Source organism: Pollicipes pollicipes, unplaced genomic scaffold (genome assembly GCF_011947565.3).
Source record: "Pollicipes pollicipes isolate AB1234 unplaced genomic scaffold, Ppol_2.1 Scaffold_4002;HRSCAF=4701_pilon_pilon_pilon, whole genome shotgun sequence".
Taxonomy (NCBI): domain Eukaryota; kingdom Metazoa; phylum Arthropoda; class Thecostraca; order Pollicipedomorpha; family Pollicipedidae; genus Pollicipes; species Pollicipes pollicipes.
Window position 1 is genome coordinate 24,451,309 of NW_023596420.1, and position 27,068 is coordinate 24,478,376.

The window sequence follows — 27,068 nt, forward strand, 5'->3', positions numbered from 1 at the left end:
GTATGTCTACACTGCCGGGGCATCGGGGTATGTCTATACCACCGGGACGGTGGGATTCGTCTACACTGTCGGGACGGCGGGGTATGTTTACACTGCCAGGATAGCGGAGTATGTCTATACTACCGGGACAGCGGGGTACGCCAGTACTGTCTATACTACCGGGACAGCGGGGTATATCTACACTACCAGGATAGCGAGGTATGTTCACACTGCCGGGCCAGCGAGGTATGTCTACACTGCCGGGTTAACGGGGTATGTCTACACTGCCGGGACAGCGGGTTCTATGCAAACTCAAGTGGCCACTGATTTGCCGGTATCTGCCAGACTTTTGTTGGTCGTGACATTAACTGATTTATTTGGATGTCGGTGTCACAGCAGCGGTGATCGCCGAAACGTCGCTGTCTCATGAGGCTCCTTTATCTTAGCTTGACGTGGCCTGATGCGTTTTCGCTCAGCCCGTGGTAAACCCATCGGTATTTAGCAAGCATTCTGCATGCCTTTGGTAAGCGATATCGAAGCAGGTTTACAGAGCTACATCTGCTGTGTTAAGCGAAATACGTAACCGTGCAAATATTTAGATAGAATTGCCGATGGGCAGCTGGAGAGCAGGCGCAAGAAACCCCCGGACGCCACGAGAACCGTGCAGAACACTTACGTCAGCCCTCGCTGTGCGCGGAGACGGTTTATCCCCGCACGCCGCTCTCGTGTGCAAGTTTGCAGACCAGAGCACCTCCAGGGAAACCAGGCCTCCCTCTGCATCTTGCCGAACAGATTCTTCACGTCGAAGTCCTGTCTAAGTGGTTTTAAACCGCGCACGGCCCTTGGGACTAAGCGTGCAAAGGAAAGACGTGCACAGGACTTGGGCTGTCATCCTCAGTACGCCTCGTGCCGAGCCTCCACCTCTTTCTTCTGTTGGGCTCCCTCGTGCCGAGCCTCCATCTCTTTTTTTCCGCTGGCGGTCCCTTACGCCGAACCGTCCACCTCTATCTCCCGTTGGCAGTGCTGCCAGCTGTCACCCATCGGTAAGCTGATGTGGTGTGCAGACTCGACGCCTGCCCGGTGGCGTTGATTGCCACCTATCGCCTTGTAAGCGGCTGGAGCCGGTCCCGGCCCAGGCCAGTACTGGCGGCGTGCCCGGCCATCCCTTCTGCTGGCAGCCGCGCCGCGCCGCGCTGCTCCCGGCTCGACGGAGGCAGACTCCGGCACGCCCCGGCCGCGCCGCCGCCGTCGGTCGACGCCAGAACACGCGTCCTGAAGGTCACGTCATGACGCTGATTGGACGGGTCGCCGTCCGTCCGGTCCTGGGCTGCAGACGACGCCAGCCGCACGCGCTCCCCCCCCCCCCCCCCTCCCATCTCCCCACGCGGGCGCCGCCCCATCGCACCAGACGTTGAGCGCCGAGGCGCGGCGCCTCGGCGCTTGGGGACGAGCTGCGGGGGGCGGCGGTCGTGTCATCTGTCACGCACCGCAACGAAACCGGGCCGCACAGGTGACGCCGGCACGCCGCCGTCTTTTTCTGCGCCGTCGCTGAGCGGCTAGCCCTTGTAAAAACGTGAGACGCATGATAGGCGCGACGGTGCGTGCCGGATACGGGGCGGCCGAGCCAGAGCGGCGCGCTTGGCATACCTTGCGACCCGGAGAGCGGGGCTGGAGACGGCGGCAGGCGCCGGACGACGGTCCCGTTCGGCGGCCGCCGTCGGGGACGAGTCCGCGGACGACGGAGCCCGAGACACCGCACAAATCGAGGCAGTCGCTGTTGTACTGGCTGCTGGTCACGGTACCTGGCACGATGATGATGCGTGATTCTTTGCGTTTGGAGGGCAGCGAGCGAATTCCGTGTATATGCAGGCCCTCCCTCCAGGTCAGACATACCTCACGTCCGTTCGGACCATCTCTAGCCCATCTGAGGGATGGCAGACGACCCGTCGCACTCAGTCCCAGCAGAGTAAAAAAGACGTCGACGATCACGGCTCATCGTGCTGCGTCTGCACACTTCGCTTCCTCGTCCTCGTGCCCGATGCACCGGCTGAAGTGTGCAGCACTGGTTGCACAGAGCCCCGTGACAAAAACCATGGTCGGGCGCAGGCGGGCGGCAAACGGCCGAGGTCCCGCTGCGTCGCCGGCTGCGAGGAGCAGAACGCGGCGCTAATCCCGGGGTGCGAAGCGGCCCCAAGAGTACGCGCTGCTCGTCTGATGGTCGGTCTGCGTGATGAGTCACGACCGAGCTGGAGCCGCGTCAGCGCTGGGCTAGAGTCGACCCCTGCGACCCGCGGCCGCCCGCCGCTGCCGGACAATGCCCGGCCGGTGCGATAGCGGCGGCCGGGCGGTGTTTCGCCGACCAGCGGGGGGCAGGGGTCGCGGCGGCCCGGCCCGCCCGGCTGACCCCGGCGGCCGAGGTCAGGTGCCGCTGCACGGCGGCGCCGCGGCGGCAGCACCTGGCCAGTGTGATGGTAATGGGCCGCGCTTTACTGCCGTCTCTCGTGCCGCCGCCGACGGCCCGTGGGAGGAGCACCGCTGCCGCCCCTGAAATACGACACCGCCCGCCGGCCGCCGGCCGCCGGGTACCAGCGGCAGCTTCCGCCTCCAGCTCACCCTCTCGGACCTGGCTGGACTCTGCCTCTCCAGTGCTTCCCCCTCCCCCCCCCCCCTCTCTTCTCTCTCTCTCTCTCTCTCTCTCTCTCTCTCCTCTCTCTCTCTCTCTCTCTCTCTTCTCGGGACGGCTCAGGACTGGCATGGCACGGACGGCTGCTAGTCCCCGTACTTTGAGTGGGCGTGCCCGTGTTCGGAGAGTCAAATGAGCTTTCACAACTCATGAAAGGCTCCCCTCCCTCCTTCCGTTCATGAAGAGGGCCGCGGGAGGCTTCGAGCGCCCATGAGTCCGTTTGAGGAGAATCAGAGAGGTTTGATTATCCTCCTGAGTGTGGGCGGACCTGGAGCCACTCGTTAGTGGAATGACTTGGGAGGCACTGGCACGAACTGTAACACCATTTCCGGGATTGGCTGCGGAAAAGCAGTCGGTTTTGAAGCCTCGCACAGCGTAGGAAGGAGCCGTGCGTTCTTCGTCCATGGCAAATACTAGGATGAAACTGGTGCTTGATATCACTCCTGTCTTTGGAATGATATCTGATTGTTACATTTGACCTCGGACTTGTCTGCTGTAATTGCAGAGCATCTCGTGCTACATCATTGAAGGAGTAGAGAAAGAAGGCGCATTATGGATCTACAGGAAAATCTGGATGGTAGTAATAACTGTGTTAATGCAAGACAAACATTTGGCTAATGTTGTTCACATTACGGTTTTTCCTCCCTCCGGAAAATTGGGAAGGACTGGTGTAAAAAGTGCAATACAAGGTGTCCAGGGTACAGGTACAGGTGTCCACGGCTAGCCTGAAATTGTCATGATTTTAGAGCGAGCACTCGGTGCGTTGATTTGCGTCAACACAGGGTTACCCGAGCAGTGCTCGGCCATTGACTCCGATACGCATGGAAGAGGAGAGGGGGATAATGCAAAATGGAAACGTAACTGAGTGTGGCGAGGAGGTTTTGGATAGAGTCACGTTATGTTCTAGTATGACGAAAAATCATGATTAAGACCTTGGAGATGGATGCCGTTGGCTTTCTCGCATAACACGGAATGCGCCGGTAATTTGTCTCGCAACTCCAGCTCACTTAGGGGCCACACGTAGGCGTTACTTTTTAATACGTTGTGCATAACGGAGGGTAACCAGGTAAGGGGCGAACCCAGTGGAACCAATGCGTCACCAGCGTAACTGGCTACCAATGCGTAACCAGGGGGAGAAAGGGTTGGAGATAGTCCAAAAATTCTTAACGTAATTTACGGACTACCCACACGCTCTGTGAACGTCAGTGGTAGAACATTCCAAGGCAGCCCGGTAAACCAGGGCCCCAAAAGTTGGCGTAACCGATTTGTGTCCGTCGTGCTGGTGCTTACGTGACCTACATATGCCATTCCGATGACATTTCGCAATGTTGCGAAACGACCGCAGTTATTCAATATTAATTGATCAATCCCATTCGTGGGATAGCTGACACCGTTGCAGCCCGTTGATTACCGCCATAACCAGGGGGCGACCCTCCGCAGCGCTGTCGGCGGTCCACTAACGACCGGGATGGCCATGTCTCTCGTGCTCGTGACTGACCCGACCTTGAGGGGCCGCAGCCCGTCAGACGGTGCCGGCTGCTGGTCAGGCGATAACTCGCACTACGGCATCACCCCGACAAATGAGGCCGGCTGCACAGACCAGTCAGACGCTCAGGGCGCGCTCAGGACAGCCGACCCGCGCGCTCAGGACAGCCGACCGCGACCAGTGCACACCGCTCCACAACGCTCCGCTCTCCCACGGGCGACACTTCTGTCTCGCGGACCACACTCCGCTCCTCAGTGGACGACACTCCTCTCGCGGACCGCACTCCTCTCCCCGCGGACCACACTCCGCCCCCCCCCCGCGGACCACACTCCGCTCCTCAGTGGACGACACTCCTCTCCCCGCGGACCACACTCCGCCCCCCCCCCCCGGACCACACTCCGCTCCTCAGTGGACGACACTCCTCTCTCGCGGACCGCACTCCTCTCCCCGTGGACCACACCCCGTTCCCCGCGAACCATACTCCTCTCTCGCGGACCACACTCCAACCCCCCGCGGACCATACTCCTCTCTCGCGGACCACACCCGCCCCCGCGACCACACTCCGCTCCTCAGTAGACGACACTCTTCTTTCGCGGATCACACTCCGCGCCCCAGCGGGCGGCACTCCCTCCCCTAGATATGTTGCAGACGAACACACGGCCGGGGACGGCTCAGTGCTTCCCCGGGAGGACAGCTCCTCAGTGCTCTTCGGGATGGCTACTCAGTGCTCCCGCGACGGTCTCCCAGTACTCTCCCCCCCGGGACGACTCCTCATTGTTCCCCGGGACGACTCCTCATTGTTCCCGGGACGACTCCTCATTGTTCCCGGGACGACTCCTCATTGTTCCCGGGACGAATCCTCAGTGCTCCCCGGGCCAGCCGCCGAAAGACAAACAAACAGTGCCTACAAACAAACACGTGCGTCCGCTCTCCCCGCCGCTGACTATTTGCGTACCAGCGAACCTATTGGCGTCCCCGGTCAGAGTAATTACAACCCTCCTGTTAGGCCAAAGCGGGCCATTGTCGTTCCCTGCGGCTGAGGTTGTGGCCGTTGTAATCAGCTGTTGAGGAGTTACAGTTGCGTGGGCAGGATGTTTGTCAAAAATAACGGCATGGAGTGACTTTAAGTGTCCATGGGTCTGGGCACTCAGAGCATATCAGTCGATAGCTTATTTGCTTCTTTGAACGGGGTCAGCATGGAGATGTTCACCGTGCATTCCATACCATAAGGTACGGAGATACAAAAACAAAGCAATGTGTTTGCTTTGATTCTGTTGACGCTCATCTTTCGCTAACAAGGTGCAACTCATTGGTATAATTATGTGGATGTTAGTCTGGTCGGGGCTGAGGGCGTATGTCATTGTCCGATCTGTATGAAAAAAATGATCACGAAGACGTCGGCTGCGATGAAGCGCGATTTCCAATGGGAGTGGCCTAATTTTGCAGAAATCGTTAACCACCAACTGCCTTACACACTGCCTGGCCCCGGTCCAACGACAAATACAACAGTTGTGTGGCACAAGATTCCAGTTAGAAAGATTGCCGACTGTGTCTGGTCGTTAGCGACATGTTTACAGCAGGCCTATCTGTGCTCAACTGCGCGCGGCTGGGACGGCGTCCCGTCCGTCTCTGTCGCAGGAGCACCTACGGACGTCAGAGCCGACGGACGGCCGCGCACCAGCCGCTTCCCCATGCCACGTGCGCGGCCACGAGGCATGTGACAGTGCCCCTTTCATAGCCGGATGGGGTCGTCAGCGGTCGCGCCTTTCCGCTCTGCCAAACAACAGCTGTGCTCCGCAGTTTGTGGGTCAGCCGGCAATGTTCGGCTCGCAGGTCCGCTGTTGACCTGAGCCGCGGCCGTGTCACCGCGTCGACAGCGGTGGGGAGGGGAAGGGTCCGTGGCAGCTCGCACGTGCGCGCCGGCACAAGCCGGGTCGTGGGCGCCGGCCTGTTAGTCTGGACCGGTCCGTCAGTGCGGCGAGTCATTCGCATTCAGGCCGGAGACGAATGTGGAAACAGGCGGCGAGCCGGCGCGGTCGCTCGGGCCTCCCTGGCTCGCGGCGGACGGCACGTGCCGCCGGAGAGGCCGGCCGGCCATACGTCACCAGACGCACGTGGCGAGGAGGGTCGGTCCTCTGACAGAAGAGCTCATGCTGAGGCAGCTGGGCAGCCAAGCGGAGATGTTGACGGTGTGGTGTGACACAATAAGGAATGTTGAAAGACCTGCATCAACACCGGTATTGCCATCAGCTGGCGGCCGAGGTAGCGCCGAAAAATTCACAGATGCGTATGATGTTGATTTCATTTGCGGGTACTTTCGATCTCATCTTGTCGCGGACTTAACCTTTTACGGATAGTGAACAGCGGCTCAATGCACACAACAACGCGCGAGGAAATCCAGTCATTGTACAGGAGAAAACCAAATCAAACCGGAGATTCCGCCACTGCACCCCGGCTGCGAACGGCCCTGACGCGCTGAGCGGTCCGCGAAGAGGTGCTGCATGAGATCCGTCGGGCCGATTCGAGCCGTGAGTGTCCGCGGGCCGACGCCCCAGCTGGAGGCCGTGGCAGGGCGGCGCGCCGGCGCGGCGGGGGCCGGCCAGGTCGGTCACGCGCCGCTCCCGAGCCCGATCAACAGGTCTCGTGACCGGCTGCTTGGGTCGCCCCGACATTCATGTATGCGGCGGCCGGGAGGCGAGCAGGCCGCGGACGCCGCTCCGGGGATAGCCGCGTCGGCGGGCCTGGCGCCGCCCGACTGCCGCCGGCCGTTTGGGGGGTCACGCGCCGCCACTCGCCGCTGTAAACAGAGCAGGGGCGGCGAGCACCAGCTGCTCGGCCGGCGCCGAGGTTCGATATGGGGCCGGAGATGCTGGAGACTGGAGAGAGGTGGTGAGCAGTGGCACCGAGGTTCGATTCGGCGGGGCTGGAGATGCTGGAGACTAAATACTGGTGGTGAGCACTGACACCGAGGCTCGGTCACTGTGGTGGGATGCTTGAGCCTGGAGAGTGGTGGTGAGCACTGACACCGAGGCCCCGCCGCTGTGGTGGGATGGTGGAGACCGGAGAGGTGGTGAGCACTGATACCGTGGCTCCGCCGCTGTGGCGGGATGCTGGAGACTGGAGAGTGGTGGTGAGCACTGACACCGGGGCTCCACCGCTGTGATGGGATGGTGGAGACCGAAGAGTGGTGGTGAGCACTGGTACCGAGGCTCGGTCGATGTGGCGGGACGCTGGAGAGCAGTGCAGGGCACCGTGGCCGCCGCCCCGTCGTTGACATCCAGCAAGTGAAGAGTGGTGCTGAACACTGGTGGAGCGGGGAAGCCGGCCCTCAGTCACCGCGGCTCGAAGAGCGGGAAGGAGGCGACCGTGCGTACTTAATGTGGATCTGTCGCCTTGCCAACAGACCTATTCGTATTGTCAGCACCTGCTTCCTGGGAGCCGCATTTGCATCGTGACTTTCAACTAGCGTTGATCCTTATCATTGGTCACGGGAACAACACACTGGTTGGGCGAAATACATAAATGGATGAGGCAGAGTGCTCCCTTCAGCGATATCTGCACGTTAAAGGTGCCGAGATGAGCTCATTGCATGTGTCGCCCGTGATCTCAACGACATCCCTGATCGCCGTCAGGCACTTGACATCAAGTGGACAGAAGCTCAGAATGTTCAGGGGCTGTTAGCTGCCTCACTCCCAGCGTTGTGATCTGTTGCGATGTGATAGTGATCCGGAGGGTATTTACCCCTCTGCGGTATCTTAAGCCCGGCAGGTCCTTGCAGGAATGGGATAGTGGGATGGGATACAGATGGGATAAGTACATGGATTTAGATGATGAATGATGAATGACACGGGTAAGAGTTGGATTGGTTTTGATAAATGACAAACAAGTGGCTTGAAACGGACTGAAGATCTCAATGTCGATTTAAGGACATGTTAAAGGTGGCTTGAACTTTAACACATTGACACGATTGTGGCAGGATGTATCCTAATTGTGAGGAGCGTTACCAGATCAGATTTGCATTTTGTGAGTGCGTAGATCAGTGTGTGGATTGTAAAATTCCAAATTGTCTACAATTGGATTGAATAGAACCGAATTCTAAGAATCCCATAGATGAAGAACTCTGTCTGTGAATGGTGAAATGAAATGAAATGGTGAAATGAAATGAAATGGTAAAATAAAATGGTGAATGGTCGCAAGTAAAACAGGTAGCTTATGATGTGCCTATTGAAGCATCAGACGCTCACCTTTGAACTGAACGTGTTTTATTCTGGTGAAGCGAGCCCTTTTGTGGCGACGTATTATTCGTGCTGTGTCATGGCGTGTAATTATTGACAAGAACCGCTTGTCCTAGCGCTTTTTAAGATTTGTATTATTTCACACTCTATGGCATCGAAATATTTTCCTAGTTGGTTGCTAGCTAGCACACGATTAAGAAATGCCGTTTCATCTCGACTTCTCAGTCTCTGCCGTGCGGATCTTTTCACCAATCAGAAGCCGATCTGGCGACAGCAGGCGCGCCCGTCGGATGCGATCGGCCGTCGCGTCCGCCTGGCTCGGACAGACCCGGAGCCCGCCCACGGCGCCGGTGACATCCGCTCACGGAAGCACACCAGTGCGTCCACGCGTCTTCCGCTCTTTCTCTGCGGCTGCACCTCAGCTGGGGTGGATTTCCCACGCAGCAGCCGCACGTTAAGACACGGCGTGGAGCCTGCGTGCAGCGGCGCGGTGCACGTATGTCACACCGCAGGTGCCACACAGCTGACGGTGCCCCCCCCCCCCCCCTTCAGTCGTGTTCAGCCGCTGCCCTCTCGTTCCGACTGCGCGTCCCGGGCGAGCGCGGCGACCCGTCCAGACGCCAACGGCGTCGTAAATCACAGCGCTTCCGCGCGACGCCGCCGCGCGTCCGGAGACGGCTCGTCTCGGCGCGCTGTGCCGCTGCCGTGGACGGCTCGTCCCGGCGTCCTGTGCCGCTGGCATGGATGGCTCGTCCCGGCGCGCTGTGCCGCTGCCGTGGACGGCTCGTCCCGGCGTCCTGTGCCGCTGCCGTGGACGGCTCGTCCCGGCGCGCTGTGCCGCTGCCGTGGACGGCTCGTCCCGGCGCGAGGCAGGCCACGCCGGCGTCAGCAGCGTCTCCGCCAGCCTGCGGTGACGCCGCAGCCGCAGCCGCAGCGTTCGGGTCTGCTCTTCTGCCCTTGCCAGAGGCGGCGGATCGGCCGCGGCCGCCGCCGCAGGCGGGCCGGCCGGCTGCCGTGGCGCAGTGGCCGTCCGTGTGGACGGGTTACCGAGGCGGACGGCCTCAGCTGGGCCTGATCGGCGGCTGATGTACGGCCACCTGCGGCTGCCGCGTCTAGCAAGCAGCTGTTGATGAACGATCGCGAGGGAACAACCCTCCAAAAGCCGTACGTCCAAACCTTTCTCTTGGTCCAGAATGCAAGGGAATAAGCATTAAAGATCTTTTTAAATCCAGAAATGTGCTAAGCGCTTGACCAAACCTATTCGCAGTATGCAGCACCCATTTTATGTGGAGGTCCAAGCTATCAAAAATCAAAGATGTGATGTGGGATTCGCCATTATTAAAAGGGATTGCTGCACATTTGTACGGGGTTTTGGACTGAAAAGCTTCCTTGGAGATCACTCGCTGCAGGTCACAGACCTGCCCTTCTTAAGACTTAAGGCCTTCTGGTTTCTGAGCTACACGCCTGCGAAGATTGCACAAACTATTTCAGGAAGACTGTTAATATAATTATGATGACACGGTTGTTATATTGTATCAAATATGTATATATATATATATAGTATAATATATACAATCTATATATATATATATATATATGTATATATCAGTAGTTATAAGTGAGCTTATTTCATCATCGTTGATGATTGCTATATCTTAAGATGCGGCACATTTCTTTCGGTACATTTTTGCTAGAGTTTTATCAGAAGAACGACCAACGTATTTGGCTGACGCGCAACCGACGTAAGGGCCTGGAACACTAATGACCTTATGGCTATTTTTACGGATGACGGAATATTCTTTGTGCGGTAGAGGTTTTTTTGCTCACTGCAAGACGTTAGAGATACACCATAAGTGCATGGTGTTGTAAGACTATGTGCACGTTATAAGGTGATGTCTTCCTGCTTTATTATTACTAAAATGGCAGTATACAACCTTCCGCCGTTTGAAAAAATTGTTACACTGTTCCTTTGGGTCTTCCAAACGTATAATCCGTTTTGTCTGTTTTTTCTTTAATTCCGCACCTGACGCTTGCAGGCTGCCGGCTGGCCGGGCTGGTAGACGGCTCGTTAGTCAGAGGTGCTGGGACGCGCCTGTGGCGTGATATGTGGACCCCGAGCCGCTTCAGAGCGGCGGCCGGCCGCGGCCAGGCCGGCACCAGGCCCGGCACTATATTAAAATACAGACGGCCGCACGTGTTGCCGTTGGGGGCCTGCCAGACCGTCTATTATAGTCGGGTCGGTCGCACTCGCACCGTCCAGTGCAGGTGTCCAGCGGAGGTCTGGGGATAAGTCGTGCAGGCGTGTTGAAATTGGAACTGCCATCAGCCAGGCCTGGTTTTATGAAGCAGTCATAAACTTGAAACGGGCTTTCAATGGCTAAACAGTTTTCTGTCAGTGGAGCCGTTATTGGTTCCTTTGAAAAGTCTCTGCAAGGGGCTGCATAGGAAAAAACAACCTCACATGACTTTGGCGTCGTGACTAGGGTAGAGTCGCAAGCGTCTTCCCTACTTCCGCTTCTTCCGGGTGTCTTATCCATCGGGACGGATCATCAGATTTGCGTCCCCGTCCCGCGCCATTCGTCGCCTAGTGCTAATACAAACACGCTTCTCCAACGTCTCTGAATTTTACAGCGACCTCTTCAAGGTCCCGGCTAAATGAAGGCAGCTCTCGAATGTTTACTGAAGTGTGGACTCACTCTGGAATCACGAGCACGGCTTGGTTCAGTTATGTCTGATCCGTGTTTATTTGCTGTGCGGGGTTTATGTGATAAGGTTTTCGATCGACGACGGATGCATGTCCTCGAGCCGGGGCGGGAGAGCTCTCACTCGGGGTTTTCCCATGCCGGAGCGATACCTTCTAAACAATCCAAAGAAAAAAAGAGATCGATGGGAAGCTGTGGTGGAGAGCCGCCGCAGTGGGTCCGGCGGTGTTTGAACTCATTTAAATTGAAGCAGGGAACAGGCAAATAATAGAAGTGAAACGAAAGACATCCACACCATCAGTAATGCATACTAAACACGTGCATAAAGATATATGGCTATGAGCAGTCACCCACATCTAAAATCAGCAACCTTCTACAGATTGTATCAACATTTGGGTATATCCTTACTCATCATGTGCATGTATGGACTCATTCAGCTGATTACGAACAGAGCAGTGTTCCACTCGCGGGTAGTCATTATGTTACACATCACTCAGTCCGGGGCCGCTCGCATGTGAAAGTGACAAATACGTAAGTGAGGCAAGTCGCAAGTAAGTGAAATAATTGCATATGCCAGAATTGATTTCAAAGCTAAATGGATGTGATCGCATTATAGCCAAGACTCACCAGAATACCATTTTTGAAAAATAAGAGAAGCCAGGAATGCCAACCAGGTCATTCACCCGCGTATTCCATTGCCACGATCTTTCCGTCTGCTTTTCACATGTGGTCCTTCTATTTTCCGCTCCGATTCTCAGTCTTTGTGCCCTTTTCTGTGTAGTTTGTCTATGTCTTACACGTGCAATGTCAGTCTGTGTTCACCTACGTGTGCTCCATCTGCTGTGCTCGCCTGTTTCCGTGCTGACCTGTGCTCCGTTGCTTGGCAGGGGGCGCGTCGCAGCTGGCTGAGGACGAGCAGCTGGTGTACCCGGAGGAGCAGGCTCTCTACCCTCTGGACGTACAGATCACCTCCAGCTCACAGCAGCTGACAGTCCAGGAGGGTGACAACGTCCGGCTGCCCTGCCAGTGGGAGGGCACAGGTGGGTCAGCGGGGCACAAGTGGGTAAGCGGCTATTCCTGCCAGTGGGAGGGCACAGGTGGGTCAACGACTGCCCGCTTTCTAACAGAAAAAGGGAACACGCCGATAGGCGCATCTAAAAGATATGTCTTCGAAGTCGACGAGAGGTTCGCAATACAAATACGAGCGGTTTGCAATGCTCTGAAATGTATTTGGGGCTCTGTATAAGAGCATTTTGCAAGGCTGCTGCGTGATAAGAATGAATTGTAAAGAAATTGCGAGGCTTATCCATGTAATTGAACGGTTTTTTTCAAGATAATATCTATCTAGGTTAGTGCAGGTGCCTGCTCTTCATAAGACGCAATTGGTTGTACCTACCGATGCTACTCTAAATGAAGGACGTAGCTAGAAGGTGCATGATCGGAGCCTGAATGACAAAAGAGCAACAGAAGTAGTGATTAAGGGGGGTTCTAATGTATTACATAAAGTACGGTTTGCATCTTTAAATTATTTAACATATAGATAATGGGACGTTTCCCTCCCACAGTGTAAATAATGCACACATAGCTGGTGCTGGCTGGTCTTAAGGCCGCATAATTACCTGCAACTGCCGATATTGCTCAATACGTTTTAAGGTAGCTTCACTAGCATTATAGCAATGTTTAATACAAAGATAATGAACGTCTTTGAAGACATAATGCATGATCTTTGTTATAGGGTGGTCCGAGTCCTTGTACACGATACCCGACAGACAGCATGCGTACCTCGTTTCAGTTTCTGACGTCGTCGTACTATGGAAGAAGCTGCCAAGCATGATACTGTTCACGGACGTGATCAAGATGTCCGTGGACAATCGAATAAAGCTGGGCAACAACAACGAGCTCCTGATCGAAGGTGTCAAAGCTGAGGATAACGGCACGTACGTGTGCGCGTTGACGCTGTACCCGGACCCGCTGGAGCTGCATCACACCGTCACCGTGCAGAGTAAGTCACGTGGTGCAGCTCGGATGTGGTCGGCGGCTCCTTACCTACCGATATTCCGGCCCCTCTGTGAAGCGACAGCGCCGATAAATATTTTTGTATGTCCCCTCCTACGTTCTCAGTTTGCATACCTGGCTATATTCATCGCTCGTCTCCAGATGACCCCGGTAGCGAGGCTGGGCGGGCGCCTGTCGCTGGGCTGTCCCTGTGACCAGGCTGTGATGCGGACGAAGCGGGTCTCGTTTCAATGAGCTGCTGTAATGCCGCTAACGTGCCGCGTGACAGTTTTGTCACGGGCCAAGCAAAGTAATCGTCTCCGAATCATCAGCTTATCATCATCTTGTCATCCGGGCTCGTTGTGTGCCCGCGCGTGCAAAGCGATTTGCAGCTGGAGGTGGACCGTCTGGCCGTTCAATTTCTTCGGCCTGTCAAGCTTATGCAATCTGCCTCTTTGTGCAACTGATGCATGCTGTCGGGCTCAAAGGACAAGGAAAGGAACCATACAGTGATGCGGCAATGTTTGAAATAGTGCATAGTTCCGTGCTAGTTGAATTTTTCAAATTTGATAGGCCATCCCACTTGTCAGCATTCATACTATTTCAAGTATGTATGAATGCTGTTGGTTGATATTGCCTTTTCGGGTGGCGTTGCGTGAGACCTGACGACCGAAGTGTTGCATGCGTCTCTTTGTCCAGCCAACGCCTTTATCCTTGCTGCACCGTGCTGAATACTCCGCAGGCTATTAAATGTGCCATGCTCCGCAGGACCGGCCAAGCTGCACCCGATGGACAGGGACCACTTCCAGGTGCCGGAGGGGGACAGCTTCGAGCTGGTGTGCCAGGCGGATGGCGTACCGCGTCCCACCGTCTCTTGGTCCAAACTGGTGAGTGGTGTCAGTCCCTCGTCCCCCGGTCCGAACTGTGAGTGGTGTCAGTCCCTCGTCCCCCGGTCCAAACTGGTGAGTGGCGTCAGTCCCTCGTCCCCCGGTCCAAACTGGTGAGTGGCGTCAGTCCCTCGTCCCCCGGTCCAAACTGGTGAGTGGCGTCAGTCCCTCGTCTCCTGGTCCGAACTGATGAGTGGCGTCAGTCCCCCGTCTCCCGGTCCAAACTGGTGAGTGCTGCCTGTCCCCCGTTTCCTGGTCCAAATTGGTGACTGACGTCATTCCCCGTTCCTGGTCCAAACTGGAGAGTGCTGTGTGTCCCCATCTCCCGTTTTTATCGTTCCAAACCAGATGTCCTCTCCTGCTTCTCTTCCAGATAAATGAACCTTAGCTATCCCCTAGTCCCGACTGACGGCCGCAGGTAGAGCTGGCTTATCACGACGGCTTCTGCCGATGCACGCACCGTCAGGCTCAAAGACGCGGATCAAAGCATCCTAACACCATCGCGTGGTCCACACCAATCCGGCCCGCACCAGTTCCTAGGTAGCACTGACTCACCGACAGACCGCCTGTCCCGGGGTGGCCTGCGGCCCCGGCTGGTCTGCCTCGGGCCAGCCCCGCAACGGGCCATCTCGGTAGGTGTCTGGTGCAGGATGACTCGTTCAGACGGACCCCAATGGTCCGCGCCCAGCATGTGTCCTTTCTGCACCCGGCTACCGGGACCGGGAGGGCCGCCCGATACCTGCCCCATGCCTGATCACTACAGCACCCGCACGTGTTACGTGCCAGGGAGTCCCGAAGTTAGCCAAGCATACTCACGCACGTGGAATGAGTTCGCGTGCTCCTATGTACATATATTTATGACGCTGTGCACATGGTGTAGACGCTTCAGTGACATGATTTGGCTGCGATGCAACGGCTACTGGAACAGTCGTTTTCCACGTAGTGGGTAGCTCCGGGGACTTCACAGCCAACCCCCGTGCCCTGTATGGACCCGTGTCTGGAATGTCTCGTGCGTGCAGCTGCCGCCGGGGTGACGTCAGCTGTGCTCTTGCACATATGCTGAGCCGCGGGGCTCGCAGTCCTCCGTGCGCTGGCATCCGATAGGTGCTATGTCGTGCTTCCTCCTGGCACGCGGCACTCACGAGACTGTCGGACGCGCTGGCTCGCTCCGCCGGACGGGCGGAGCGGTCAGCGCTGTCCCGTCCGGCTCGTGTTCCCCACACGACTGCCGCCGGCCGGCCAGTGACGGGGGCTCGGCGGCCGTCTGCCGGCGTCACCGCCCATCGCTCGTCCTCGCGCGCCGCTGGGCCGACTAGCGGGTCTCTGTTGCATGTGCACATCGCTCACGGGATGCTCGTACTACCTCGGCCCCCACAGTGGAACTAACTCCCAGCTGGGTCGCGACGTGCCAGACTCTGCACCACAGGGGTCACTTTATATACCTTTGGGGGGCTGAACCCCATTCCCCAATGCTCATTTGAGCTCCCTCAATGCCCCTCTGAGCCCCCCTCTCCCTCCCTGATGCAAATGAGCAAAACAAAAAATATTGGGTCAAAGAAATGCAGATTTCTGGCTGTCCTGCAAGTGATTGTTTCTCTAGGCATCTAGACACGTTACCTAATATCGTGTTGCATACGCACCAGAAGAGTAGCCGGTAGGTACACATGTCACGTTTTTGTCATGCCCGATATCTCGAACGTCACGCCAGTCCTGCAAGCATTAGCAGGTTCCTCACAAGATAAGACGGATGGATCAACAAAACATAGGCTGCGATATGTGTAGTACAGTACAGGGGTTCAGGTAAAAGTTTAAACGTCAAATCGGACCAACAAAAGATGGTCCAGATGGCCCCCGGCGTTCCAGGAAGCTTAACAGCATAAAGCAAATGCTTCACATTTGACGAAATGGAGGGAAGCATCACCTTTAATAGAAAAGGCTCATTTGTGACCCTGAACTATGCTTTACGTGAAAGGACCTCTCTAGATAACAAAAATTTCGTTACGTAATAAATAAGTTCCTCAATGCACGATCGTTTGATTACGTCATGAAACCTTCTTTTGATGGCTGAGTCCCTGCCAGACTTGCCATGTCAGAATTGCTTCTGTGGTGGACGGGCTGACACACTTGTAGTACTTCAGCGCGTTGCAAGGTGGCTTGTTTATTTAAGCGCTGATAGTAAACCCGACTTTTGTCACGCGCGCGTGTTTTGGGCCTTTGTCATGGTGTTCTCATTTATTTGTCCGTGATTTATACCTTTTGCTTGTATTCTTATTCTCGGTTACGGCGCTATTCTTAAGTCATTCGATTCCCAGCTGCATGTCCGTTAGAACTCAAAGGAGTGTCCAATAGCCTATATCACGCATCACAAAACGGGTTTGTTATCGAGACCTGCATTCACCGGCTCAAGCTGATTGAAATCGAACTGCTTTCTGTTAATAAGGTGATTCGTGCTGACGCACTCCAGACAAGGATAAGTAAATGGTGACATTGTTATGTAATTGAACAGTATGGCTATTGAGGACGTCTGAGGGATTTTGAAATAGGCGGCGAGAAATGGTTTGGACAAGTTTGCGTGCTTTTAGGTCAGGAATGAGATAAATTTTAGTTTTGAAGAGCGCATAACTTAGAATTGCATGGGATTATCTTGAACCTGCCTTAGTTAAAACCGTTTACAAGCACGATGCTGTTCACGGGCAGTATCATGATCAGATCGGACAGATCAGACATATCTTGCTGAGAGTGACACGTCCCATCCTAAGTCTGAAGAGCCTAAGCGCTCTGAGGTGGTGTTGACAGGATCCTCGTTATCGTCCTCAAACAAGCCTCTTCTGTGGGGTTTCGATTCGACAATTCTGGGATCATGCCTTGCGCTAAGCAGCGCTGGTTCGTGACCGCCATTCGATCGTGAAATTGCCGGTCAGCGGCAGAATATTGCGGCTGATGCTAACGTGCCGCAAGTCTCGGCATGGTCCACATGCCCTCCGGCGTTACCTGTCCGTTAGCGCAGCCACTGCCATTGACCACAGGCCTTCCCAGTCAGCGACAAATATCGATCAAATATAAAGTTTTTTTGTTTTGACACTGGGGAGGCTAGCCAAAATAACCGAAATCCAAAGATAAGTCGAGTTTTGGAGTCAGGATAGCTCCGCGTCATCGGCTCAGTTCCTCCCCTGTCCCCACCCAACCACACACGGACTTAAGAAAGTGGCATCCCTGCTCTGCACTTCACATTTTACTCCTGCAGAGGGTCGACCTCGGTGCCAAGGCAGGGGCGGCCGCCAGCCAAGATCCGAGCAAATATTTATTCCTTGAGCGAAATCGCCACGTTTGGTGGCTTTAAAGCCACCGTGCAAGGTCTGTCAATGTTTCTAATGCATCAATGCTGCACATAGAAAGAGTGCTCGCTTATCCAGCCCCACTAGGTCACAACTGATGCACAAAATGGTGAATGCACAAGGTGATTTGCTCCTGCAAAGCACAAATCCATTTTTGCAAATGTTGCTTTATGATCGGATGTGTTGGTAGCCGTCCGGCCTTGGCCTCTGTTAACTACAAAAGTTACTCTGGGTTGCCTTTCTCGCGAGTGACAAAGCGTGCCGGTCATCGGTGAGAAGCATCTCACGCTAATTGCAGCAGAAAACTAAAGCGTAGTCATTACATCGTTCTATAAGCCACGGCCCTTCGGCCGCTAGAGATGCATCTATTTGGGCGCCATGATGACCAATGGCCGTGGTAATGATCTAGCTAGTCTGGTCCCCGCACCGGAAGCCGCGGCTAAACATCCACCGCCTGGTTATCAGGTGGCGCGTCGCCGGCGCGCCACGTCTGCCGCGGCCGCTGACGCGACGGCCACCGGGCCCCCGACAGTCCCGCGGCCGGCCGGCGTCGTCACGCACAGTCTGGCACGCGCCCTGGCACACTCACTAATTGCCGACCGACCGCGACTACGTCCGTTGGCTGCCCGCTTTACGTGTGTTTTGGCTTTATTTCAGCGTGTTGAGGATACCGAAGGACCCTATTTTGACAACGGAGATTTTCTAGCGACAACTAGTTTACCAGAGGTATGCTTGCTTTATTAACTGTTGTCGTTGGTAAACGGCCGGCGAATTTTCCTTTTGCCAGCTGGGGAGCTAGTCGTGCTTGTGGCGTCAGCTGACTCACCGTGCGGTGAGACGGCATGAAAGTCGTGATGTAGCCTCACAATATCTCTGTCGTGCTGCAGAACCATTTTCCGCTTTAGAAACCGTTAGTATTTGGCAAGTTTCATGTTTACGCTCGCTTTCTATTTCCCCCGTATCAGCGAGTACATCGGACTCTTGCTTTCGTCGGGGTACATTTTTTCTCTCAGTTCAACGGACGGGCATTGTTGGCGTAGGAAAAGTTAACGGAATGACCCGGCAAATATTCTAGACGAGGATCGCGTGCAATTTTGACACGGATGGTTGATATGACCTGACCTGACCTGACCTGGTTCGTCCGGCAGGGCGACGACCTGGTGTTTTTGCAGGAGGACTCGTCCCGCGGCGTGGCGTTCACCATTGACAGAGTGGAGCCACACGACACGGGCACGTACACGTGCACGGCTCAGAACGGGATTGGTCCGCCGGACGTGCTCACCACGCGGCTCGAGGTGGTCCGTAAGTGCCCCCCCCCCCCCCCCCCCTCCCTCTCCCTCTCTCTCTCTCTCTTTTTCTCGCCGTGTGCAACGGGCATGTCATTCCGGCTGTTGCATTGTTCGTTGAACTTTGCAGGGTGACCCCAAACTGCACGTTGCTGAGCGCATTTGCGTGTCCTTTCGTTCTGCAAACTAAGGACACGTTTCGGCCGTCGTTGCTTGTGGGGCGATTCTGGTCGAACTGAGGGCTATCTATACCCGTGCGACGTGCCTGCTGCGACTTCAGCACCCCCTGCCTTCCCTGCCTTACTCCCCTAGCTCACCAACGTGCGCGCCTCAAAGCCGCCCCCATCCGGCCCTGTGTGCCTGGGCGTCGAGGTCCCTGTCCTGCCCTGTGTGCCTAGGCGTCGAGGTCTCTGTCCTGCCCTGCATGCCTAGGCGTCGAGGTCCCTGTCCTGCCCTGCGTGCCTAGGCGTCGAGGTCCCCGTCCTGCCCTGTGTGCCGAGGTGTCGAGATTCGAGCAGAACGATTGCATCGGCACTATCAGTGCCCCCCTCCCCCGCCATGCCCCCAATGCCTCTGTCGTGTGTCGGAACGTTGCCGGCCCCGATCGAGAGAATTCGGTATTCGGCCGACGTTTGGGGCTCGTTGCTGCGCATCGCCGAGCGCCGCCACCGGCCTGGCGGTCCTGTCAAGCGGACAGAACGGAGCCGGGCCGGGTCACTGCCCCGTGGCCCAGGGCGACGGTCGGCCGCGGCCCCGGCCGGCTGGCACCTAGCCAGGGGACAGATGGTGGACGTCGACCGCTGGCGAAGGCATTTCACGTCACTGTCACGTCCACGTGGTGTCGGCGCTCCGCGCTGGCCCGGGCTCGCGCTCATAGCCGAGACACGCGCCCAGGGCTCATCCTGACGACCGGCTGTCGCTGATTAAACACACGTGCTGCTGTTTGCTCAGCGTCACACAAAACCTCGCACGGGTGCAGTCATTCCATGGCTCGTTTAAGATTGTTTGCATTTTTGCTGCTCTTCCGCAACGCATTGGGCCCTGACACCGTTGGCACGTGCTGAGTCTGCAGGCATCGATCAGTTAATGTCATTGTCGGCAAAGTGGCACGGCTCCTTTCCCGCTATGTTGTCTCGCCAGAACTAAAGATATCGTCTCTCTCAGACCAATGCTGCCGCCTGCACCGTATCAAAATAGCTGGTATCGTTAGTCCCAGGGCCAGTGGAAGTCGGGGTCATCGGTCACTGTCGGTCATTTGTTTTAAGTCTGCCCGCAAATCCTTAATGGCCAAAGTTTAGCCGGCTCCCGCACCCCTGTCCGGCCGCGTACAACCCAGCAGGCGCCCAGTGCCCAGCTCGCTGCGCCCATGACCGTAGCCGAAGCAGCCCGCCCGGCCTGCCCAGTCGGCGGCCGGCTCAGCGTCTCGTCCGGGCTAGTGTCGGCCGGCCGGCAGGTCAGGCCCGCCCAGGGCGGTCGCGGAGGGGGGTCCCGCCGGCTGGGACGGATCACGCACCGTGCAGCGGCCCCGCCGACGCAGCTGAGGACGGCTGCCCTGGCTGAGGTGATGGGTCCAGCTGAGCAGCTGAGAGCAGGCGGATGCGCTCGTGACGGATGGGCCGACAGGCAGCTGTTCTGCGCCGTCCTCACCGTTACGGGGCTGCGACTCGGGGTGATTGGTCAGCGTTGGATAAATATGAGGATAGCTGCGGCTCCGAGACGAGGCCAGAACGTCGCACGAAAGTAGGAGCGTACGTTTCGCCTATTCGGTCACATTAGCTGGTAAGTCGTGCAGCATGGGGTCGCGTAAACACCAATCAGCAAGCAAAACACCCGGTCGTGCAGCTGAAGTTTCTAGCCATTGCGAAGTTCAGTGGCATGACTGTCTTTTCACTGGCCCGTCTTTGGTGGGCCCCGCAAGAGAGCGGCTCGCATGATGACACCACTCCCGGATCCTGTCCAGCGCCCGCCTATGGGTGTCCTTCGTGCAGCGCCGGCCCGGGGGCCTGATGACGAGGTTCAGCTGACACCACCGCCGGAGCTGCCTCCCTCTCTCACGGCCTGACCCGGTCGGTCGGCCGACGTCGCGCCCCCATCCGGCGAGACCACTCCCGGAAACAGCCTCCCTCCCACGTCGTCTTGCACCCATGCCCGGTTGGCCAACACGGCACCCCCATCCGGTTGATGTCACACCGGGGTCCTCCGCCCCCGGTGTGACATCAGGCGGCGTCGATCCCACGGGACAGGTCACCCCGCGCCACTTCCGGCGGAGCCGCCAGCCGTCACGGCGCCGGCCGGCCCGGCGCGACCCCCGCCCCCCCCCCCCCTAACCGCGCTGCGGGGGCGGGAGACCGCTTCCGGATCCTGCCGCAAGACTCAGGCACCGCATCCTGAAAAGCACGGAAAATGATGCGAACAGCGCGCTAAGGTCATTGTTTTTACTCAGGCATGTTAACATAGATGGTAAATTTAACCGTGGCAGCGTTTTTGCTTTTTCATTGTGTGCACTTGGTCATTTTACATTTCTGTGGTTTGTGCCGTAAAATCGAATAAAAAAGCAACGCAAACGTGAAATGACAAATAGAAACAAACGACAAAGTTAACACGCATATGGAGGGATCAGTTACGGCTATTATAACTATGACGACAAACCATGATCCTGCTTTTGTTTATCCGGTTTGCGAGTATCGCATGTTTGGAGTCAAATTTATAGTAATGCTAACGTGAAATGACCTACAGTATGGTAGTTTGGATGAGATCCCTTTCTGTCAGTCATGTCCATTTGTGTCACTGAGGAACACACTCAGCTGCTGAGGCCACATGACATCACCTCAGACGTCAGCGTCTGTTTCCGCAGACCCACAGCGCTATCGGCATCTAGTCATGACCATTTCAGGGCTGTGGGATGACGAGGGATGTTAGCAAAGGAGACGAAGAACTACGCGCACCTAGTTAGTCATCCACCGAACGTAAGCCAACACAGGGTGCCCTATGCGGTGTACGTGCTGGGCACTTAGATGGGGCCTGCGCCAGGGGACATTTAAAGGGAGGTAAACCACCATTCTTCGTATTTTTCATTTATTGTTAGATCTGACACGTCCGACTTGTCAGCAATGCCAGCTTTCAGAATCCGCTGCGAGCCACGATCATTAAAGCTCCACAACCGTGGTGAAGATCTGCAAAATAGGTCAGGGGATGGGAGTGAGAAATAGCTTCAAAACCTACCTCAGAATGAGCAAAAAAACAGGCTTCATCCTCGCTTTGACCCTCTTTCCCTTAACTTCGGGGCTGAGGTCCTGTTCAACTGAAAAAGAAAGCAAACCCCTGCTACACCCGTCTCCTCGCTCTATCTCGGCGGATAACTGCTGCCGTTGAACATCATTTTTATTTTTATTTGGGGGGGGCGTCAATTGTCAAAGCTAGCTTTCGCTTACCGACATATGGTCGATATTATGTGGCTATAGATCTTGTTGGACCCTGTACAGCTTCGGGAACAAATAATTCCAGTTGATGTAAACAACTGTGGGATGCTGCCACAGAAGCCCCTGCGGCCGGGGGCTGCAGTACGGGCTGCAGGCTGGAAGGCAGCACCCGCCTCGCGCGTGCTTCAACACGGCTTGTGTTGCTTCTATGGTGGTCGTTGTCGGATGACGACCGTTATTAGTGTCGTTGGTTGGAGTCGGTGGTCAGGTTTTCATAACTGTTTTATTAAATGTTTACGTCGAAGTAGAGATCGGCGCATTTCAATGGCTTTTCCCAGATGTAGACGACTAGAAGGCTCGTCACGTTTTGGGGGTGGTAATATGTGACCGATTTGTTTTCATTCGCAGTAAGTGTACCGATTAGATATGGTGGCAGAAAAACGAAACTTATTACACGCTGTAAAACTTTAACCACCGCTGGACCTTTAAAACGACATACAAAAAACTAGACCAGAGTCAACAAGACTTTTAATTCAAAACATCCAGGCAAGTAGTGAATAAAGAATATACACAAGTGAATATGATACGAGCTCGGAGATTTACATCGGCTAAGTAGCACGATTTAGCTAGGCATGACATGTTTACATATTTGTTCTTTATATTGAGAAGCAATTTTCTAGAAACTGTCTTCAAAATTCATCTAATTTTGACCCTTAATGTTCTGGCTCGTACTTATGCTCCAGAAGGTGGGGGGGGGGGGGGCAAACCCCACCGTTTGGTGAGGGGGGAGCAACTCAGATATCGGGGGGTGGAGGTAGTGAATCACTCGATGGGATGCGGATCGACATCCATGGATCTGCCCTTGTATGTGTTGACGATCTGACGGTAAATCCACCGGAAAATCTCCTATATCAGGGCGAGCGACAAATCTCTGACCATTCCGTAAGGCTGATAATAAATGACGATGACAGTTTGGGACTTCGGGCGCCAGAATTTACGATTTACACTGATGATGCTCCAGCCGCATCAGCGAAAACGCAACGAACTGAGGTTCCGAGGTCGTGGGAGAACTTTCCAGGTGGTCACGATCCGGCGGCGCCTCGGCGCCCCTGGGACCCCGCCGGCGGCGCGGGATCCCGGTCGGCTCCTCTGCCCGGCCGGCCGGACTCCTCGCTGTCGCTGTCTGTAACACAGCCGAGCGCGCTGACGCTGCGGATCAGCCTCCAGCTGTCAGTTGTACTCTGCTGCTGTTCACTGGAACATATATCAGCACACCAGCGCTGGCGCCCGTCTTTGTGATTTGTCAAAAAGAAGCACGTTGTATTCGCAGCTCAACGTTACCCGCGTCAGGGAGACACAACTTGGCGTAGTTTCTTATCATTACTGCACTTTTCCGCTCCTATAAATATATACAACATACCGCACCGTATCCCTCACCTGGCCTCCTCACCAACCTGATCGGTTTCAGCCAGTCATGTAGTTTAGCCGAGGGAGTCCAGAGTCCAGTCATCGCACAATGCGTAGCCAGCGACTTGCGGTCCTGAGCCGCGACTCACCGGCTGTATTCGCAACGGGCGTGGATGTAACCACGATTTGGGCCCTGCGATGGCGGGCCAGAATGTCAAGGAAACAGCCTGAGCATCACTAGCATCGTGAAATGAAAAATCGCGAAACGTGTGTATTTTTGGACGACAGTTTGGGAGAGCGACAGAGGGCTATGTTGACAAAGCCGGTGTATGTGCCCATCCCGTCTCTCCACCCAGTGGGTATATTTATGTACATGGATTCCATTCACGCTCAGTTGTGCTTCTCTCGCCTTCCCAAATGTGTAGCTTTGGATTGTAAGGAATGAATGGAGCGGACAGATTGGGCTCTGGTGCAGGTTATGTAATCTCGGGGCGATGCGAGCATGTAATGGCTCCGACAGGCCGGAATGGCATTTGTCCAGGAAGGGAATTTGACGGGGCGATCGAATATTACCCAATTGACCGCAGAAGGAACGCAGGATTGACAGCAAAAACCGGCATTCTTTATCGAATTCAATAGCTAATTTTTTTAATCTGTTGTAGGTCAGCGAACCGATGTCGACGTTGCTTTAAATTCGTTGATCTAAAACATAAGCAGGTGGTCTGTTCGCGTTAACCCTTGCAAAATGCGTTTATCATGATGTGTCAAGCTTTCAAAGGGAGTGCTCCACATTTATATGGGGTTTTGAGCTGAAATAACAGTTCTGAAGGTCTTCCGGTGCTGTTCATAATCCTGCTTTTTCAAGCTCTGAGCCCCCTCTAGCTTCTGAGCTACATGCCCGCGAAAATGTGGAAATATTCGGGCAGAATTTTTGAAGGTCACCTTGGTACTGATGGCATCACAATCACCTCATTTAAATGCTGCCAATCCATAAGCCAATCGGTGATCAAGACGAAGAAAAAAGATAATTGTCGAGGTGTTTATATCCTGGATGTCGTGAGCACGATGTCCAGATATAACAGTCATCAATTAACTCTCAATCAATGTTGTGCAAGGCGCGATGACATAATCAAACCATGACTGCATTGGGGAGCATATTTACTAAACAAAGAATTGTGCTGTCTAGAACAGTTTTCCTCTTCAAAAGGATGCCAGTAGTTCTGTGAGCTTGTTTCATCATTATCAAGCATCATTTTGATGCTTGCTTCAATATATTCAAATGTGAAACATTCCCTTTAAGCAGACACACATCCGAGCAGTTCAGTTCAGCAGGCAATTCATGTGATCGCAGCAGGTTCCGTCGCATGCCACCATCATGTAAATTCGACTTCGATAGCATATCGTGGCGTAGTGTCCGGTACTCAGTGCTAAAAAACAAAGCCACCAAACAAGCCTGCAAAGTACGATAAATGGGGCATCCTGTTCAGCCCTTGTAAAACTAATCACGTGCGTCCATCACGTGCATCAACACACAAACACACTTGAGATGCCTGTGATTCCTAGTTAACGGCACGTTTGGCCCGACAAATTGCGGTCTACGGTAAAGGAATGGAATAATGACGTTCTCGTGGCGGGACTTAGGTTAGTAAGTCATCAGTAGATCAAATGCAGAGATTTAGATGTGACATGTGCAGCAGGCATTTCATGTTTTGCATACATAGTTACATAACAGATATAGCAGACAGTCTAACAGAGCTAATGGGGGAGGTATGAAAAGGGAGACTTGAAGTGTAACCTTTCTCGAAATAAGATTAAACAGAGAAGAGCAAAAAAAAACACGTTAGACTAGTCATTCCCCATATGTCGTCCGCCCTGCCCCGCCCGCTCGCCGGCCGCCGTGCCTCTCCGGCCGCCCGCCGTCCGCCGCTGTCTGCGCCGGTCCTTCCGCAGCTCACCTGTCGGCAAGTCCGGGCCCATGTCGCCACTTCCGCCGGTCACCCCCCTCCACCTCTGAGGGCGGGAGCAGGCTCGGCCTGGCCCTGTGCCGGTTATGTGCCGCGACGGCGCCCGGCGGCCGTCCCGGGGCCGGTCCGGCGCCGCATCTGGCCGGCAGACCGCCGCCGAAGGGGGCAGCTGGACGCCGTCGCACCGGGGGGCGGGGAGCGGCATCAGCGCCGAGGAGCTGGACACTGAACAATTCTACTCAGCGCTGCACTTATGTGTATGCGTTTCCACCGTATTTGCATCCAGGGGGAGGGCATGGTAACAAAGCTTGGGACTTGAGCGCCCAGTTGGGCGGTTCCGATGCACAAGATTATGAATATGATTCGAGGTAGCAGCAACCACGAGAACAGTGCCTCTTAGCGATGTATGCGGAAAAGCATCGTGCGTGAACCTCGGCTAAGCCTATCTGCAAGTTCTGGGCCGCAATAAATGGGATAATAGAATCGGACTCGACCTGCACTTTTCTGTTCCCTGTGGCTCGGCTGGCCCCCATCTTTGCGACTCGGAATCTGACTTTGTTATCATTACATCGATCATGATTAACTCCTCTGTAGTGCAGTCCAACACATGTCCGTTTTGCAATCGCGGTGGGTTCTGATTTAATGTAGACACATTGGGTAAGCTTGCATGCCTTGAATAGCTATGCCGCAATTCCTGGTGAGTGGTGGCAAGAGGTCAGAGAAACGTCTCCTAAGTTCAAGTGGCTGCAATCTAGCTTGCCCCAGCTGTGTGCTCCAGTCTGCTCGGTGACTGTGACCTGACCTGTGGGCTACAGTCTGCAGGGTGACTGTGACCTGACCAGTTCGCAGGGTAACCGTGACCTGACCTGTGTGCCCCAGTCTGCAGAGCTGACAGACGCCTGGCCGCCCTGCCCCAGATGCGCCGCACATCTCGGTGGAGCAGGCCGTCGTCCGTACGGCGCGCGGCCTCACGGCAGAGCTGGCCTGCAAGGTGTTCGCCAACCGCGTGCTGAGGTGAGAAGGTGCGGTCTGCGCAGCTCTGGGCCGGTGAGCCTGCCCGGTCGTCAGCACTGAGGTGAGAGGGTGCGCTCTTCGCAGCTCTGTGGCCGGTGAGCCTGCCCGTCGTCGGCGCTGAGGTGAGAGGTGCGGTCTTCGCAACTCTGTGGCCGGTGAGCCTGCCCGGTCGTCAGCGCTGAGGTGGGAGGTGCGGTCTTCGCAGCTCTGTGGCCGGTGAGCCTGCCCGGTCGTCGGCGCTGAGGTGCGCTCTTCGCAACTCTGTGGCCGGTGAGCCTGCCCGGTCGCCAGCGCTGGGTGAGAGGTGCGGTCTTCGCAGCTCTGTGGCCGGTGAGCCTGCCCGGTCGTCGGCGCTGAGGTGAGAGGTGCGGTCTTCGCAGCTCTGTGGCCGGTGAGCCTGCCCGGCCGCCAGCGCTGGCCCTCACTGGCCCTGCCCTCGCCGACGGTATCAACGATAAGGTTGTAATAAGGAGTACTGCACAACACAGCAAAGCTGTACACACACTCCAATACGTACATTGACGACACCGCACCTGTTGCTCTATAGGTTGAATGTTCACTCCCTGTGGCGTTTTGGTATCAGTGTTTCTATATGCTCACCAGACAACCTGGCAAAAGAACGGCCTGGACCTTCCCGTCAGTTCGAGGTACGAGACGACAGTCTCGCGCCGCTTCT

At 55.6% G+C, this 27,068-nt stretch overlaps 1 protein-coding gene across 1 annotated transcript in view; it reads left to right on the top strand.

Annotated features, from left to right (window-relative positions):
• The window catches only part of LOC119094266 (hemicentin-2-like), a 43,746-nt gene extending 17,350 nt beyond the window's left edge, over positions 1-26,396 (top strand). The window contains exons 2-7 of the mRNA XM_037217340.1: positions 11,973-12,125; positions 12,878-13,087; positions 13,849-13,967; positions 17,960-18,028; positions 18,451-18,604; positions 26,296-26,396. Coding sequence (XP_037073235.1) covers positions 11,973-12,125; positions 12,878-13,087; positions 13,849-13,967; positions 17,960-18,028; positions 18,451-18,604; positions 26,296-26,396 — 806 coding nt within the window. The remainder of the gene's footprint in view (positions 1-11,972; positions 12,126-12,877; positions 13,088-13,848; positions 13,968-17,959; positions 18,029-18,450; positions 18,605-26,295) is intronic.
• The last annotated feature ends 672 nt before the right edge of the window (positions 26,397-27,068 follow it).